Source organism: Phaseolus vulgaris, chromosome 4 (assembly GCF_051622355.1).
Source record: "Phaseolus vulgaris cultivar YP4 chromosome 4, ASM5162235v1, whole genome shotgun sequence".
Lineage (NCBI taxonomy): Eukaryota > Viridiplantae > Streptophyta > Magnoliopsida > Fabales > Fabaceae > Phaseolus > Phaseolus vulgaris.
The window spans coordinates 47,144,603-47,163,520 of record NC_143501.1 but is presented as its reverse complement, the minus strand read 5'-3'; the positions used below and the strand labels follow the sequence as shown (position 1 = coordinate 47,163,520).

Sequence of the window (18,918 nt, the reverse complement as noted above, 5' to 3'; positions counted from 1 at the left end):
ATAAATGACTTGATATAAATTAATATATCTCACAAATTAATGATGTAATTTGTTTAACAAACTCTAGAAATTTTTAAATATAAAATATTTTTATTTCTATACTGTTTATAGATTTGGAGAAAGAGAGTACATATCCATTCTCAAGCTCTGAATCTCACTGTTAATAAAAAAAAGCTTAAGCTTAATTTTTATTTTAAGTTAAAAAAATATAAATGATAACTAAATAATGAAACATGAAATCAAAGAAGGTAAATGCCCTAGTAATTATTAGTCAAATTTTATTTTGTTTTTGTGAGTTAAATTAGTCTAAAATGAAATCTTAAAATAAAAATAATAGAAAAAAATACTTCCACTTGATAAGTTTGAAAATAGAAGCAATATTTTCTTTGAATTAGATGTGTGAGAGGGAAAGGAAAAAAAAGGAAAGGGAAAACAATTTGTTTAATAAAGGAAAAAAGATATTTGAAATCGGAATGAAATAAAAAATATAAAAAATATTTACATGCACTTGTTTGAAGAAATAGATAAAGACTAAAATATATCTATTATATAATATTTTTTACACTTCAAACTTATGATATTTTTTTTTCTAATTCTTCGTATAACCATATTTACACTTTTATTTTCCATAATATCTTTTGTTTTTATTATCTAGTATTTTTTTATTTTTATTTTTTTACATCATTTCAAAAGTAAAAAAAAAATTAAAAAATGATAATTTTATTTTTTAATGTATTAAAAAATAAATATTTTTAATGTTTAAAATAGTTAAAAATTAATTAATAAATAAAGAAATAAGTTTTTACAAAATAAAAAGAAAAAGTAATAAATTAAAAATATTTAGTTTATTTTTGTTTGTATTGAATTTAAAAAAAAAAATTAGTATTTATTTTTATTATTATTGATGATGTAATCATATTAATTTAAAATAAAAAAATACGTTATATAATTATAAAAAAAAACACAGTCTGAATATATATAATATTGAAGTGTTTACCCTAAATGTAAATTTTTTTTAAAAAAACTAATACAAATACTACGTGTTACGATTAATGCATAAAAATAAAAGAAAAAAAATATAGAAAATAAAAATAATAATAAAAAAAATGAAAAGAAAAATAATAACTAAAAATATTTTTTATAAAATAAAAAAATAAGATAAAGATAAAAATATTAATAGAATAAAAAATCTATTTTAAAATATTTTTGGTACACAAAACAATATTTTGTTTTACGAGGGAGAAAAAACGAAAAAAATACACGGGAAAATTTTCTACTTTAACGTAACCTTGAAAACCCTTACTCCTTCTCTGCAACCCCTGTGTGCGACGACGCCGTTGCGACCTCCTTCTTCACTCTTTGCCTTCGACCTTCGTTCACATTCTTCGATTCAACAGAATCCAAAGCAAGCAATCACTGATACAGTAGCCAGCAATGGCGACTCGTGACGGCGGCATGAAGTCGACGTCAATTAACGGTGTTAAGATGTACACCATAGCGTCGCAGCAACCTTCCCTCGCTTCCTGGCTCCCTTCTAAGAAGAAGAACTCTCATCGCAACGTTAAAAGTAACTCTCTCTCTCTCTCTCTGTGACCTTTCTCATTCATTCATTCTTCTTATTCTTCTTTACGCGCGCTGTCAGGTTACACGCAGAACCTGCAACTGCTTGATGATTTGCGCTTCGCCACCGCCGCCACCAAAATCAAGGCCACTCCCGACGGCGAGTACATCGTAGCTTCCGGCATCTATCCGCCGCAAGTTAAGGTTTACGAGGTGAGGGAGCTAGGGTTGAAGTTCGAACGCCACCTGGATTCCGAGATCGTTGATTTTCAGGTACTGAAAAACAGTGAAGCTAATTTCATTTGAAATTAATTCAAAAATTTAGGTTTATATGTTCCTGTAGGTTTTAAGCGAAACTCGTTTTATTTATATTTAATTAGTTTCCTTAGTTAATATTTTCTCTGTGTTTATCAATCACTTACAGAGGATCCGCTAGCTTTAATTGAATAAAGAAGTTAGGTTTATATTCTGGTTCCTATAGTTGTGCTTCATTTTATTTATGTTGACCTATGTTGACGTTATTGGTCTAGGTAACTAACTGTTACTGCATAGTTTTGTTTGAAGTAGAAAAAGTTAGGTTTGTATTCCAGTAATTTTTATGCTCATTTTATTACATTTAGTTATGTTAATATTTTCCCTCTGCTTGTAGTTAGGAATTGGTTGGCTGAGGAAACTTTTTACCTTTAATTGAAATAGAAAGCTAGGTTTATATGCCAATTGTTGTTGTGCTTCTTTTTATTTGTTTTAACATTTATCAATATTTTTCAGTCTTTGTAAATTGTAAGCTTACTAGGGATAATTTTGTTGAGGTAACAGCATAGCTTCAATTGAAATAGAAATTTAGGTTTATATTCATTAATTGTTATGCTCCGTTTTTTGTTTATGTTTGCATTAGTTAACCTTTTCTTTGTGTTGAAAAATTGTGATCAATCTTTTTTGTGAGAGATTGGTTGGTTTGTAACTGTGTTTTTGTTGGTGTAGGTTCTGACAGATGACTATTCAAAACTTGCATTTTTATGTGCTGATCGCTCTGTTTACCTGCATGCGAAATATGGAAAGCACTACAGTTTGCGGATTCCGAGGTTTCTTATCTGGGCTTTTTGTGTATTGATTCCTTAGTTTAAAGTGTGATTTGTGCTCTAAAATGGATGTTTATTGTGGTCATTTGGTAGGATGGGGAGAGATATTACTTATGACAGCTGGTCTTGTGACTTGCTTTGTGCTGCGTCATCCCCAGATTTGTACAGAATAAACCTCGAGCAGGTGTTTATCTTACAGCTTTCTGTTTAAACATCCTTAGTAGCATGTAGATACCTTCTTAGTTTTTCTATTGGTTGAGTTTTAGAATAAGAAATACTGAAAATGAAAAGCTTTTCTTTTCTTAATTGTCAGGGCCGATTTCTCTCCTCACTCAGCACACAGTCCCCTGCATTGAATGTAGTTTGTCGAAGGTAATTACTGGAACTTGAATGCTGGTTTTCCCTGCTTTATTTTCTGCAATTATTAAAGCTTTGTACATTTTGTATACATACCTTGCTATTTGTATTAAATCACTGGAACATAAATTTTTTCTAAATTTTAGCAAGATTCATGGATTAGTTGCCTGTGGTGGCGAAGATGGTGCTGTGGAATGCTTTGACATGCGAGTGAGATCTTCAGTTGGCAGAATTGATGCTGTTGGACCTAGTGGTGACGCTGACCAGGTAGCAATTATACTCTTACACTAGCCTTTTCAAGGCATAAGAATACTGTGAGAATGTATCAAGAATTTTTATATTTGATGTGCTGAAGCTGTTGTTATAAGGCTAGTAACATGCATTACAATCTCATATGTAACCTCCTACGCATCTATTTACTCACATAAGTTTCAAATGGGCAGGAAACATTTATCTTTCCCCTTTGTCCATATCTTAATCAAAATTGAGGTTATAGATTTCTTTGTACATATCTTTGTGTAATTGATATCTTCTTAACCTTTCCATATTTGTAGGAGGTTACTGCATTGGAGTTTGATGAAGATGGCGGTTTCTTAATGGCTGTTGGAAGTAGTGCAGGAAAGGTATGATGCTACTTAAATCATAGGTTGTGTGACTTGTGTCATTATTAGGACCATGGTGGCAAATTTTGTAGTACTCTGTGATTGAATTGAACATAGGCATGTCTGTTATATAGAATTTTAAGAAAAGGTTGTCTTCATCCCACCGTTGTTGTTTTGCCTATATGGATGTGTACATTTAAGACTAAGACAAGCTTATTTCATAAATTGGGCAATGTTAACGGGTAGTTATCCCAAAAGCTGAAGCTATTAAGTGGAGTTCCATGAATGGTTTTATTTATCTGGCAAGGAGTTCTACATAAATTTTACTCAATACACTCTTCAGTGACATAGAATAGACATAATGAAAAAATCTGGAAAAAAGAAGGAAATCCTCCATTCTGTTGAAGAACATGACCCCCCCAAAAATGTGATGAATTGTGGATGTAGTATAAACCCCAAAAGTGGAAGTGTATGGCTCGAAGCTACCTTGTAGTATTCAACAGCCTATTGAGTTTAAGATGTGACAATCCACTGATTTAGTTATGAGCAATTAGGGCTGCAAGGTTCAAAATCTTGACCATTTCATCATTTCTGACTTTGATACCATGTCAAGGACTAAGTCTCAAAAGCTTAACTTGTTAATTGAAGGTCTAGGAATGATATCTGTGACAGGAGGTTTTATGACTGGGCCCAAAATTCTGTTGGATTTTATTGGGAGAAAGTCTACAAAGTCCTAGGATATGTGCATAATTCATAAAGCCAGAAGGTTGCCTTTCTCATTATTTGTTTGAAAATGATTAGACGACCTCTTGTGGAACATAGCTAATTTTAAAAAGTACACAAAATGGAAATAGGACATACTTCTTGTGGCTGCGCGTAGAGCATGGATTAGTTTCATGTATTTTTTTTTTATCTAATTGCTTTTCATTACGCAAATGTTTATTATTTTGAGGAGAAAAAAATCTCCTGACACAATTTTGCTTTCTAAACAAAATCCATGTTTATCCTCCCCCTTTCAGCATGGATATTTTATACATTTAATATTATGTATGCAGGTTCTCATCTACGATCTGCGCTCATCACATCCTCTACGGATACAGGATCATATGTAAGTTGACATTCTGATTTCGAAAAATTTGCGATTGTTTTAAAAATAATTATATCTTTAATTAATGGTTGGTTAAAAATTGTCCTACAGGTATGGCAGTTCGATATTGGATATTAAGTGGCATCGTACTCTTAACTATGAACAACCAATGTTGATTACCAGTGATAATCATGTTGTTAGGATATGGGATCCTCAAACGGTATAGGACTTGTGGCTCTTTCATATTTCAGATTAATAGCTCAACTGTTTTTCTCCTAATTAATTAGTGCACCTTGGTCATACTTGATTTTATTCATAAAATTGTCCTGTGTAGTGTTTGTTTTAATTAGTTGAGTCATTCAGCAGCATTTACCTAGGAGAAAGAATGGTCAATAATTAATGAGTCCAATTGTGACAAGTTGGACGCCCACAATATGCTCTATGTTGGAGATAGTTGTTGTGTTAGACTTTAAAAACATGTTCTTAAGGTGTTATTTTCAGCAAATTTTGCTAAGCTGTATTTCGTTATAGATAAATAGACAAAAATATCTTCGTACCGAAGGAGTGATATAAATTTAATATTTTACTTATTGCTATCATATTGTGGTTCATTTGTTTGTCTTCATCACTAAAGGACTTTTCTTGATAATGTTTTAGCAATATATAAACTAAATTGTACATGCATACATCTTATGTTTTGATGATCTCAGTATCTCATGTTCCTAAACATTTAGGTTATAACTGCATTTAGATTGTATTTTTAATAAGCACGGGTTGTTTTGATAGATTAATCTTTTTCCAGGGAGAAACCTTGACCAGCATTGAACCAACAACAGGAGCAATAAATGACGTGTGTACATTTCCTGGCAGTGGTTTGATCTTGCTGGCCTTGGACTGTTGTCAAATACCATCTTACTTCATACCATCACTTGGACCTGCGCCTAAGTGGTGTTCTTCCCTAGAGAATTTTACTGTATGTTCCTTATTTTAGTGATTGGATTTTTCTTCTAGTTATCTTTGTTGTCACATTACAAATATTTTTACAGGAGGAGCTAGACATGGGTGGACAAACAACTATTTATGATCATTACAAATTTTTGACAAAGGAGGATCTTGAGAGATTAAATTTGACCAACCTGATTGGCACCAATCTACTTAGAGCTTACATGCATGGCTTCTTTATCAATCATGCATTATACAAAAAGGTGGGTTGCCTTTGGTGTATTTTCTTATTCACATGTATTCCTCTAGTTGTTGAAAATGCTGATATCTTTGATTTTTCTGAGAGCCTAACGTTTTCAGTTTTCTATGAAACTTTTTATTATGTTAAGTTGGTAAAGGAAAACCATGTAATATAGTAGAGCTTACATGCATAGCTTCTTTATTAATTTTGCATTATACAAAAGTGGGTTGTTTTTGGTGTATTTTCTTATTTACATGTATTTCTTGAGCTATTGAAATGCTGATATCTTTGCTTTGTAATATATTAGCTTAATCGCATCTAATGTGTCCAAACATCTAAGAACTTGCAAAGCTTAATGACGGAGATCCTTTTTTTGGCTTTATTACGTGTCAATTGATTCCTGTAAACCTAAATTTCCCTTGGCATAATCTATTGTGTTCAAAGACCATTTTGGTTCGTTGCAGTGCTTTTGGTTGAAAAAAGATGCATAATTGTCATTGTGTGGTTTATGTCCATGGTGTTTTTGGTTGAAGGCAGATTCTCACATTTTCAAGGGTGTCTCTTGGCCCCTTAGATTTGATTTTGGATAGAGCAGTACTTGTGATTTGTACTTTGCTCTTATAGCTTTTTTGCATGCAAAAAGACTAGATATCTTTTTTCATCTTTCCCCTTCATTTTGTGTTTTACTTTTTCTGTTTTGGAGAATATCAGATCCTCAGCTTAGTTTTTACTTTCCTTGTCTCACTCCAATTATGTTACATAATATTTTTTATCTTGATTGGTAATAGTAACGGCAGTAGCCATCTTTATATTGTAGTTATTTTTCTTAGAAATTGCTGGACTTACATTACTTTTGGTTTATGTCCATGGTGTGTTTGGTTGAAGGCAGATTCTCACATTTCAAGGGTGTCTCTTGGTCCTTAATTTGATTTTGGACAGCAGTATTTGTGACTTGTACTTTGCTCATATAGCTATTTCTAGGAAGTTAGTTTTTTGCATACAAAAAGACTAGATATTTCTCATTTTTTCCCTTCATTTTGTGTTTTACTTTTTCTGTTTTGGAGAATATCAGATCCTAAGCTTAGTTGTACTTTCCCTGGTCTCACTCTAATTATATTATATTTTATATATATATATATATATAAAATATTTTTGTCTTGATTAGTTACGGTAAAGGCAGTAATCATCTTTATATTGTAGTTATTTTTCTTAGAAATTGCTGTACATGGATTATTTTTTATCCTATTACATGATGCATAAATTATTTTATAGGCTAAAGCGCTGGTTGATCCTTTTGAATATGAAGCCTATATTGAACAACAGAAGCGAGAAAAGATGGAAGCCGAGCGTGCCTCACGAATCACGGTAGAATTGATTGTCACTGATCATTTTAGTTTTTCTGTCCATACATTATGCAGGAAGGATGATTTAAAGATTTATAATCCATTGCCGTTCCCCAATTATTATCCTTGCAGGTCAGGAAAAAGTTACCCAAAGTTAATCGGGCCCTTGCTGCTCGCCTCCTAGAAAGTGAAGAAGCTGAAAATGAGAAGAGGGATGCTGATGATGATGAAACTAAAAAGGCATCCAAGAAAAAGAAAGGACTTAACATGCAAGATCTTCAAGATGAACGATTTAAAGCATTATTTACGGATGAGGTACTGCAATATGAAATATGGTAGTTTGTCTTTTTAATGATATTATCCCATCTCCACAGCCCTTCTGTCCTAACTAGTTTGAAGATAAGCGGCTAGGCTACATTTAATACATTATAACTTTCCACCACCCTCAATGGGTTGAATTGAAGTTACCCTTTTTATATATTAAATTTTAGCGTGCTGATATATAATTGTTGTACTGGTTTTTCAACCCATCATTTTAATTTCTTCGTGGTTGCTCATTGTAAATTTATGCATACAAGAATTTCTAACACAAATTTCAAACTCAATGCAACTTTGAAATATTTTAATGCATATAATGGGAAATTTGGAGGATCCATGCATGTTATTGCTTGTTTTGACTTATGACTACTTTTTCTTTGTTCGAGACAATTCTCTTTCTTACAGTTATTACTTATTCGGTTTCAGGATTTTGAGATTAAGGATTCCTCACAAGAATATCTGGCTTTACATCCCATGGGTGTTTCTAAGAAGCAAACATCCTTGATAAATGAACATTTTGAACCTGTCATGTCAGATGATGATGAAGCACTGAGTGATTCTGATGCATCAACATCGTCACATGATGAACCTGCAAACGGAGTGAAAGACAAATCTCGGGTTCCCAGGTGAGAATCTGTTACAATTTTTTGTGTGCGGTAATGTCCTTTGTGGGAGATAATAAATGGGATGATCCGTTACGATATGCAGATCATTTCAATGATTTTTTTTTGTAATTAACAACGATTCATTATCTGATATTTCATGAGATATTTAGCTAAATGTGTATGAATATGTAGTTATTTTCCTATATATCTTTTAGTTCTTAATTACTGATTCTTTTTTTTGCATAAAATGCAGAATGTATGAAATTAAGAATGAGCAGCATGCAGAGGCATTCTGGAGCAAAAAATCACTTGCAGGGGAGGAGTCACTTCCTATGGGAGACAGGGTGGCAGCTCTCAAATATAAACAGGAATCTTCTCGTGTTCCAAATGGTGTTAAGCAGGGTCCGGGAGGATCACGGGAAATCACTTTCACCTCGAGAAGCAAAGCTAAGTATAAGGAAGATGAAGAAGATAAAGAGGTCCCACACTGGAAAAAGAGGGGAGTACAATCCTTGGGGCTCAAGCCCCATGGACCAGTGTTTGGTGGTCGAGGGAGAGGGAGAGGAGGAGGAAGAGGGAGAGGGGGAGGAGGGAGAGGAGGGAGAGGGAACGGCAGAAGAGGAGGTCGATAACGACCTTAGACACAGTAATTTGATTCTTCTTAGATATTGCTTCCTTGATTTTTATGGCTCAGTTTTCCATCCATGTATGGTCTTGTGGGTTGAAGGCGCACAGTGTAGTAGGCATGGCTGCAGGGCCACACCATCTCTGGTACGCAATATGTAGCTTAATATCTTTTGGTTCTTGGTTACATTTTTTTTTTCTTTTCCCCCGTTTTTGTGTGCCTCTATCAAAGATAAAACTAGTTTGTGTGGAACCTACCTTAATTGCTACAATTTTGTTGTTCAAAAGCCAAGGATAATCCCAAATGTTAATCATAGGAATAGGAATTTATCTCCCTTTATGTGAGAATGTCCTACATGTACTCTCAATTTTGTGTGCCTCTATCAAAGATAAAACTAGTTTGTGTGGAACCTACCTTAATTGCTACAATTTTGTTGTTCAAAAGCCAAGGATAATCCCAAATGTTAATCATAGGAATAGGAATTTATCTCCCTTTATGTGAGAATGTCCTACATGTACTCTCAATTTTGTGTTTAAGTATTTTCACCCATTGGGGCTGAATTCTCTCCCTTGTGTTTAGCTGTGGGTTCGACCTCCTCCGTTGAGAAAAAGGCCCATACTGCTACTGCATGTAAGTTATGACAATGAAATGTTAATTGACGTTGGAAGGTGAGTTGCTACTGCTACTGCACGGCTTCATTTATGGTTTTGTTCATGCTAAATAGCATGTTATGAACTTTATCCAATGTGAAAAATGAAAACTATGAAGTGATTATTAAATTCTGAAATTTTATTTACTTAATCGATCCATCGGTTAATGAAATCAAACTCATAATTTTTGAAGTTCTAATCCTGATCTAATCAATTATAAATTGGAAGTAGACAAGCTTTTCAACTTGCTTATCACTGCAAAACCAAGTAAAATTGAGCTTTCTTTGATTGGAGAAGGCTGTAAGTATTTGTTTAAATATCTATCAATTGATTTTTAATAATTCATTTTTAGAAAATATATATTTAACATTGATTAAATTGTATTTATCTTTGGTGAAATTATGTTGGATAACACTCAAATTCTTTAGTTTTTAAATAAATTTTATCTTCTTTATCTCTTAGATAAATGAAATTCAGCCTTTTAATAATAAAGTGAATATTATATATTTTATGTTATTTTAAAAACATTTATTAAATTTAAATAACAAATTATGAAAATTAAAAAGAGTAAGGTTTTAAAATATAAACAAAAATTGATAATTTGTTCTCATCTTTCCTAAGATTTTTTTTATCTAACTCTTCTACATCAGAGAATCCATATAACAATAACACGTATTTGATCCTCATCGTATGAAAACTCGTTGAGATGGATCATTCAATTTTTTTTTTGTTTAAAAATATTCTTTTCTTTTATGTTTTAAATTTTCATAATTGTGTAGAAATTTTCGTAAATATATTTTTTTAAATAAACTAAGAAAAATGAGTACCATTTTATTAAAATATTAAAAAGATAAATTTATTTATGTAAAATATAAAATATGAATATATATTTAAAAACAAGAAAGAATGTGAACGTCAGCTCATAAAATAAATAAATAGTAAATATCTATTTTCAATACATCATCACTATTTTAAAATTATTCAATTTCAACAATAAATTATTATTTTTTGAATTATAATTTGATGTAGGGTTTCAATCTTATACACGAATGCAGATAGAATTGAGAGTTTTGTTTAGGGTGTGGTTGTGATTAGGTGAGAGAAATAAATAGAGTATACGAAGGGTATATAGATGAGTTGAGTTCCGTAGGGAGAAGGAAGAGTTCCGAAAATGAGGAAACCCATAGGGTTTTTAGCTTTAGACTAAAGTAGAAGAAATTAAGATGAGGTTGAGTTAAAAAACATCTGCCACATCTATAGCTTCATCTATAGCTTCTAGGCTTTGGTATTACAACATGGGTATGCTTACTCTACACCTCAACTTGGGGCCTATTCTTTCTCAATTATCATCAAATCACATTCTTTTAACAATTACTATCAATTCTAAACATTAAGGTAAGTGATGATGATGATGATAATTCAGGTCTTGTGTAGACAGGTTACCAACACAGGTGATGGATCAACTTTTTGTTTCTCTTTTCTCACATTTACTTGTTTATAGTAAAATAATGATTTCAATGCATTTCTTTTATACAATAACCAAACAACCAAAAACATACTGTCAGAGGAGCACATGAGTGAATGGAAATGGGAGAGGGATCAATTATTGTGGCCATACTTAATTAGCGTCAATAAAAATGTTATTAATAGTGTACTTGGTATCAAACAAATCTGGTATTATTGTATTAATATATATTAAAGGTGTTTAATAAATAATAATAATAATTATAGAAATTTTTTAAAAATTATCATGATGTTGTATTGAATTTGGGTGACATCAGTTAAACACTAATTTAGTGAAAAATATTTTTTTATATACTAATATATCCTTCCTATAAATCAAATATCATACTAGAAATGAGTTAATAATGATATTTGATAGATTCGATCCATTAAAAAAAAAACTTATTAATAAACATTATAAATAAACATTTTCCAGAAGTATATCCTTTTTAAAGACAAAATTATGATGAAACTCAACAACTTCAAAACTAACCATACCTAAAATGCGATGATTGATTCTAATGGTTTAAAGTCAGATAAAATTATATTATTATGTTTAGTTGTACCCAAAAAAAAAAAGGTGTAGAGAGATTTTAAAGAGAAAAAATGGAAACTTCAATAATTTGTATTAAAAATATAAGTATTGATACCCACGATTCCGAAGTAGATTACAATTGAAAAACATAAAATAAATTTTACTAAAATATGGATGTCACTAAAAAGATAAAATATTTTTCAAAGTTATAAACTGATGTATTTACTCTGTAATTAAATATAATTTTCCAAAATAGAAATGAGTTTCCACCTTATTTTTTAATTCTTAAAATACAAAGAAAAAAATGGAAGAACCATGCAAACATATTCAAGTGCCCAAAATTACCCTTGACTTCCAAAATCATGCAAAAAATTATTGTAACTCCTTATATACCCTTGTTAAAAAATCACTTTTTTATGTAATCAAAAGAGAGAATAAATTCCTCTGAAGAATAATAGAAACTGAGTTGTCTTTTCCCCTGGTATTATATTATGTTGTTATTTGCTTTGGCCCTTTCAATAATATAAAAAAAAAAATAGAGAATTCAACTTTCCTATAGCTTTTTTTCTTATACCCAACCATTTTAATTAAAGTTTTACTCATTTTCTTCTTATTTACTACCTTCATTTCACTTTACATGACGTTTGAAAAGAAAAATGATACTAAGTATTTTTTTCAGGACTATCCTTAATTAATACTACATACATTAAGAATATACATAAGTAATTAATCAGAGAGATATAATTTTTTTATAAATGGGAAATATCATTCACATTTCTTTATGTGTGTCAAAACTTTGAACATCATGTATATAAAATAAAATGAAGTGGAGAAAGTATTTGTTTTCAGTTTTCTTTCTATAATTCAGAATAGAGTATACTAATAAGTATCCTTTTATTAATATTTTGTATGGAAAGAAAATAAGAAATAGAGAGGAGAAGTAGATAAATGAGAGAAAAAAATATGTGAGAAATAAAATATTATTTTATACAATTAACTATCTTAAAAGTTTTTGATCGATCACTCTTGATTTTTTTTTTCCGAGTCTTACTAGACAAATTCTTCTTCACCTCCGTACTTTCTCCATGCACCTCCATATTAATTATGAAAAGTCGAGTTTATTTTTTTTAACTTTTTAAAATAATCTTAAAGTAATCTTAATTGAAACATGATCTCACTTTTTTTAAATAACCTTAGTTGTACCTTCACATTTCATACTTTCTTTCCAGTCGTAACATTTTCATTATTATTCAGTCACATCGTTGGAAAGAACAATTTCATCATTTGAGTGTGTGCGAGAGAGTTGACAAGAAGATTCATTTTATTTGATATTTTCTAGTATGAAGATATTTTTATTTTTTTTAGTTTTGTACTCCATTTTTGTATCTCGCTGATTTTTTTATCTAAATTTCGTGACTTAAAAAAAAATTAAAAATAAGCGAACGAAAACACAACTACTACCAATAAAAATATCATAAAATTGATCTTAATCACCAATGTTCACCACTAGTAATCATCAGTCATCACAAACAAACAATGATCATCACTTAAAAATAAAAATTAAAAATGAAAAAGAATACACCACACTCTTTACCATATTAAAAAATATTGTTAAAATAAAAATATATATGAAAGTCCAAGAAAAGGCATGGATTTGCCATATTAAAAGGTGTAGAACCCACACCTTTTCATTTGTTTTACATAAATTATACACGCTTTTCAGAATGAAATTATTTATTCACTATTCTCCCCTTGATTTTTTTCGAATTAAAAAATTGCTTAAAAACAACGAAATTGGTTTCCTAAATAGAACAAGAAAACAGATTAAACATGAACCAATGATAAATAAGAAGGTATGGAGTGGTTAAAAAAGATGAAGAAAGTTTATAGTGGTATTACATTATTGAAGGTAGCATGAACAATAATGAATGTCCAAATCAAAGATAGGGTTTAGAAAAAAAGGGTTTGCTTGAATGATTGATTCATTTCCCACTTTTGTCTTTGTATGATTGAAGAAGAAATTTGTGTCCATAGTTCAATTGTCTCTTGCTTTTGTTTGATGATAAATATCATAATGGGACTCTAAATTTGACACTTGTATATCTTCCAACATTTTATAACATTTTATAGTATAAAAAAAATCAAATATTATAATAATTTATTGTGAGAAATTTTTTATTACTAAGGAGGAATAATCTACACCTAACATGGAAAGAATCCCATCAACCCTAAAATAATGGAAACCCGTGAACTCTATTCATACAAGTTTTGGCACATCTTTTCACAATTTCACATTCCAAAACATTTCAAGAAGTTAAAAAATTATTTATGTATATGTTAAATTTGTGTCAAATGATTTTATAATTGAGTTCATTTTTAACATTTAGCTAGATTTTAAGTTTCAATTAGATTAGATGTAAAATAGTGGTTGTATATGGAATTAGCAAATTTTTAAGGATAATTGTCAAAGACTAATGATGGGATCATTTTTAATTTAAGGATAGAATTTTAGGTTTTAATATAGCTTAGTGATAAAATTTAAAATGAGTTTTTTTTAAACCTTTTTAAAATTAAAATTATTTTTTAGTCTTGTAATTAAAAAACCACATGTTTTATTTCTTCTGCCTAGATGTGTTATCCACAAATAGTATTAAAATAAATACTTTTACAAACAAATAAACATATAATAGAGTATAATTAGGGCACAGGCATTGGAATAGGATCTTTGTTTTCTTTTTAAATTCTAGAAACTAAAAAAATCAAAAAGATTAAAAACATACTTCAAATAGAAGTGAGATTGAAAGGACCTCTACCAACTTTGTTATCTTGTTTAAATTCATTTGACATTAGGAGAATATCGAATGCATTTCTCTAGTAATACTTCTAAAAAAATAAGAAGAAAAATCATTTGAATTTCTTTAAAATTAAAACTAATTTATACCCATTAATTTGTAAAAGTTTCTATGCATAGTTTCTTCAAATTTTTAAATTTAACTTGTATATGAACTAACTTTAGCTTATGAAAAAACTATTTTTTTCTTCAAGAATGTTTCTAAAGAAGTTTGTTCAAGAATATATCCATACAAATTTTCTGATAAAGGAATGAATTATTCCTTCCATTCAATGAATTAGGGATTTTGTGCTTAAATTTTTTACTTTATTTTTATCAATTCTGTGATTGTTAGACAGTAAAATATAAAGCTTAATACATGGCAATTTTGGGCATAACAAACCATACCTTTAACTAAGCCTATATGATAGGTATGATTGAAAGGGTATTGTCCCTTAAAATGAAGGATATGATGTTTATGTTTGCACATGGGCAGAGTTGAAAGGAGTGTAATGAAAATGACCAACAATTCTATTCATACGCCAAACATCAATATCAGTCATTTTATAGTTAGTTTATGCATGTTGTGTGAAAAAACCTAAGCATGCACCTATAGCTTTAGGTTAATAATCATGGAACAAAAGAGATTTCTATCCAATGACTTTATCATTCTTTAGTTTACTGCACGGTTGGTTTATGACATGTTGAAAGAAATTGATTAAGTGTTTCTAAAAGGAAAAATAAAACCAGTTTATGTCTGAGTTTGTTTGCAGAACTGTGTTTGTTTGACTTCATGATCTTACAATAATTAATTAGCATTTGCTATTTTCCATGATCTCATCACTTGTTGTTTAAGAAATGCAAGAATTTCAATTTCATTGATTCCAAGAAAATATCAATTAGATCAAATGAATTGAAAAATGGTAAGGGACGAGCTATACAAGAATGGGGAGGGGTATTACCCAAACATATGCAATCAAATATTAACAAACACGCGGTATAATAAACTAAACTTTCATCTAGTTTGATTAGTTTGATTAATAAATATGTATAGTTTCCTTATGTATTATTTTTTTTGTTAATATATAGATTTTGGTCTAGCCTCTTATATATATATATATATATATATATATATATATATATTTTTTTTTTAATAATATTTTTTTCATGTGATGACAGATGATTGTTATTACTTGAGATGTCAGTCTATCTAAGATGTTAAGTTACATAATGATACCTAACATGAAAGCATTTATAAAAAAAAAACCATAGAGAAACGAAGACAGTTGATAATTTCACATCCAACTTTTTTTCTATCTCTTAACAACAATATATTTTTAACATCATTTAATTACAAATTTATTTTTATTATATATATTTTTTTCTAAAAGCATCACATCTAAAGTTTTATATACAACTTTAGAGTTTCAAAGTATAGTTTTCCAAAAATGAGTAGTGAGTAATCAATTCATATATGAGAGAGACCCCAGGTTTTTTCTGCTGTCACTATATGGCTGGAATTGTCCATAACCAATTTTTTAATCAATTCGATTAAGCTGCATGCTTATAAATCCCCTTCCTCCTCCCATAATAAACCCTTCTCTTAATATTTGATGCAGTTTCTTTCTTTTCTTGCTTTTCTCTGGTTTGATATGCCACTTCTATATTTTGGTAGAATTGTAGTAAAAAGCCTTTGGCAAGAACATCACATAAAGGGTGCAAGTAGGTATCTCTTTCTCTTCCTATGTTGCTTTCAGTGTCTCTTCCCCTCTCTCTATTTTGCTTCTTTCTGTATGCTTGATGATGAGTGTATAACATTTCATCCAAAGATCATGCAGAGCTTCAAGCTGAAGGAGAGCAAGATCATGAGAAAGATATTAACAATTGATAGCTTCAAAGGAGAAAACCAGAATTCATCAGAGGCCAGAAAGGAAACTCCTAGTTTGAATCAAGCATCTGCATACTCAAGAAGACGCTTCTATCCTCAAACCAAAAAGTATGAGGTCATAATAGTTTAAATTCTTGAACAATTCTTCCATGGCACTTTAACCCTTTTCTAGCTATATTATATCACCTTTAATGCAACTCTGATTTGGATATTAATGTGCACAAGGATCTTTGTTGGTTCCTGGAATATTGGAGGCATTACACCACCCAAGAACTTGGATATGGAAGACTGGCTTGACACAGAAAATAATTCAGCAGACATTTATGTTCTGGGGTAATCATTTTCTTTTGTTAATTAAAATTATACGTGAGCGATCAACTGCATAGAAACTAAACTGTTGGATTTCTATCATTTCATTATGTATGATATACCAGGTTCCAAGAAATTGTACCTCTAAATGCAGCAAATGTATTAGGTCCCCAAAACAGAAAAGTTTCTACGAAATGGAATTCTCTAATTGGAGCAGCCCTTAACAATAGGACACCAACAAAGGTGGTTGAAGGAGATAAAGTAGCTGAATCACAGAAGATATATCCTTTGAAGGAACATATTTGTGCAGAGGGAGAACATGGACGAGATTTTCAGTGCATCATAAGCAGGCAGATGGTGGGAATGTTCATAACCATATGGGCTCGATGTGACCTCTATCAAACAATCAGGCACTTGAGTGTTTCATCTGTTGGCTGTGGAATCATGGGTTACTTAGGAAACAAGGTTTGTTTTGACATGTTGCAGAAAAATAGAATGCATGTTTTTGTTTTCTTGAACAAAATAACTAGCTGTTTAGAGAATTTAGATGATAGTTTTGAAACATTAAATGAATTCTTAGTTCTTTTATTGATCTTAAAATACAGGGTTCGGTATCAATCAGATTTTACTTGCATGAAACAAGTTTCTGCTTTGTATGTAGTCATCTAGCATCTGGTGGGAAAGAAGCAGACCGAAGACAAAGAAACGTTAATGCAACAGATATTTTGTCCAGGACAATCTTCACCTCTGGGCCTCTGCATGATAGGCCTCAAAAGATTATTGATCATGAGTAAGTGCATACTAGATTGTGTAAATTATGGGAAATTGTCAAAAGTTGAAGGAATAAGTTACACGCTTTTTTTTCGACCACAAGAAGATATATTATCATTGTATATTAGATATGTAACTATTTCCAGTTCCTCAAACTTTGCTTTTTGACTGAGAAACATTTAACTAGTTTTGGATATGTAATCCATTACACTATTCAAAGTATCCTGTTTAATTGAGTATAATCAGTTTATACAAGTAGAACTCATTCAATAGAACTTCATCTAAAGTGGGTACCTGGTCCCATACAGCCGAATAGTCTGGCTAGGCGACTTGAACTACAGGATTTATATGCCAAACTCTACAACACAAAGGCTGATCAAGAGAAGAGAGTGGGAAACCTTGTTGAAACATGATCAGGTAAGGCTCATGTTACTTCTTGCATGACAATAGTTTGAATAAACTAATACTGAGATTTCACATTAATCAGAGATATGTTCAATATAATCCTTATTTAGAAGTTGGTTTTGTGGAATTAAGCCCAATTGATAATATTTCTAGTTGAAAATCACAAATTCTAAGACAGGAGTCCTCACCTTACAAACCTTATTTGCAAGGTTTAAGGTTTACTCAGGTCCTGAGTCCAAATTTGAAGTGAAAGTTGCCCCTGTTTTTGAGTTCAAATTCAAAACCAGTTTAAGGCAGAGGTTTTGTTGAATAGTCAGTGTTCTGTTTTGAGTTCAAAATTTTAAACTCCACCCAAATTCTGTATAGCTCAAGCTGGAGCTCATGGAGGGCAATGTATTCCAAGGTTGGCATGAAGGAGCCATAGAGTTTCCACCTACATACAAATACCTCCCAAATTCTAAAGATTATCTAGGTTGTGATCAGCAGCATACAAGCAAAAACGGGCGTTCTCCAGCATGGTAAGCATACATTAAACAATTTGGATGACTCTCAGGTCCCTAAAGAACATGATGGTGTACTAGAAATAAAAGACACAAATTTCCTTTAGTGGGCCATGTCACTACTTTCACATGACATGACACTGATATGTTCTTTAGGACAAGGCAATGATGACCCATAGTCACCCTTCAAATGCTTTTATATGATCTATTAGCAAGCATGGGATACTCTAACAACAAGATGATATTGCAGGTGTGATAGAATAATATGGTTTGGGAAGGGAATGAGGCAAATCCAATACAACAGGAGTGAGTCAAGACTCTCTGATCATAGACCTGTACGAGCAATCTTCACAGCAGACATCAAGGTAGGAGGGAATTGAATATGATACAAAAAGTTATAACAACGGCATGTCGTCCAATAGATTTCAGTTCTCATTGCACCATTTTTCAAATGAGGTTTAGCCTTTAAGGATCCGAAAACATGTACATGGTAGCTGAATTCTGAGACTTGATTATTTTTGGTTTATTTCTGGCCTTCTTTTTTGTATTAGAGAATAAGAAGAGGCCTGAGAAAGAGTTGTTCTCAATATTTTTTGGAGGGAGAAACAGGGGACCAGCTGATGCAAAAACATAGTAATTTTGCCATGTTTGTAATTTTAACTCATACAAGAAACTGGTATTAAGATTTTAAATTCAATATACCGATGTCATATATATAAAATTCACCCAACCACAAAACCCCATCAGTTAATTATTTCCGAATGCATC

The 18,918-nt window shown here is 31.0% G+C and overlaps 2 protein-coding genes across 7 annotated transcripts; both read left to right on the top strand.

Moving 5' to 3' along the window:
* Positions 1-1,238: 1,238 nt before the first annotated feature.
* Positions 1,239-9,126, top strand: EDA7 (embryo sac development arrest 7). The gene is made up of 15 exons (XM_068647080.2): positions 1,239-1,567; positions 1,643-1,833; positions 2,542-2,642; positions 2,733-2,823; positions 2,953-3,011; positions 3,143-3,263; positions 3,551-3,619; positions 4,654-4,706; positions 4,797-4,905; positions 5,488-5,658; positions 5,732-5,890; positions 7,141-7,233; positions 7,344-7,526; positions 7,956-8,155; positions 8,388-9,126. Exons 1-15 carry the CDS (start codon positions 1,435-1,437, stop codon positions 8,764-8,766), a joined length of 2,112 nt encoding a protein of 703 aa, XP_068503181.1. The 5' UTR covers positions 1,239-1,434; the 3' UTR covers positions 8,767-9,126.
* Positions 9,127-15,779: 6,653 nt separating this feature from the next.
* On the top strand, positions 15,780-18,849 carry LOC137837902 (type IV inositol polyphosphate 5-phosphatase 9). Of its 6 annotated transcripts, none has more exons than XM_068647079.2 (8): positions 15,780-15,999; positions 16,116-16,273; positions 16,391-16,498; positions 16,600-16,939; positions 17,080-17,264; positions 17,554-17,662; positions 18,017-18,168; positions 18,401-18,849. In XM_068647079.2, the coding sequence occupies exons 2-8, from the start codon at positions 16,143-16,145 to the stop codon at positions 18,528-18,530; spliced, it is 1,155 nt and encodes a 384-aa protein (XP_068503180.1). In that variant the 5' UTR covers positions 15,780-15,999; positions 16,116-16,142; the 3' UTR covers positions 18,531-18,849. The 6 variants fall into 6 exon arrangements, 5 of the variants coding, with proteins under 5 accessions (XP_068503180.1, XP_090157854.1, XP_068503177.1 ...); XM_090301728.1 differs by having other exon boundaries at positions 15,796-15,995; positions 16,086-16,273; XM_068647076.2 differs by having other exon boundaries at positions 15,822-15,999; positions 16,107-16,273.
* Positions 18,850-18,918: the final 69 nt, after the last annotated feature.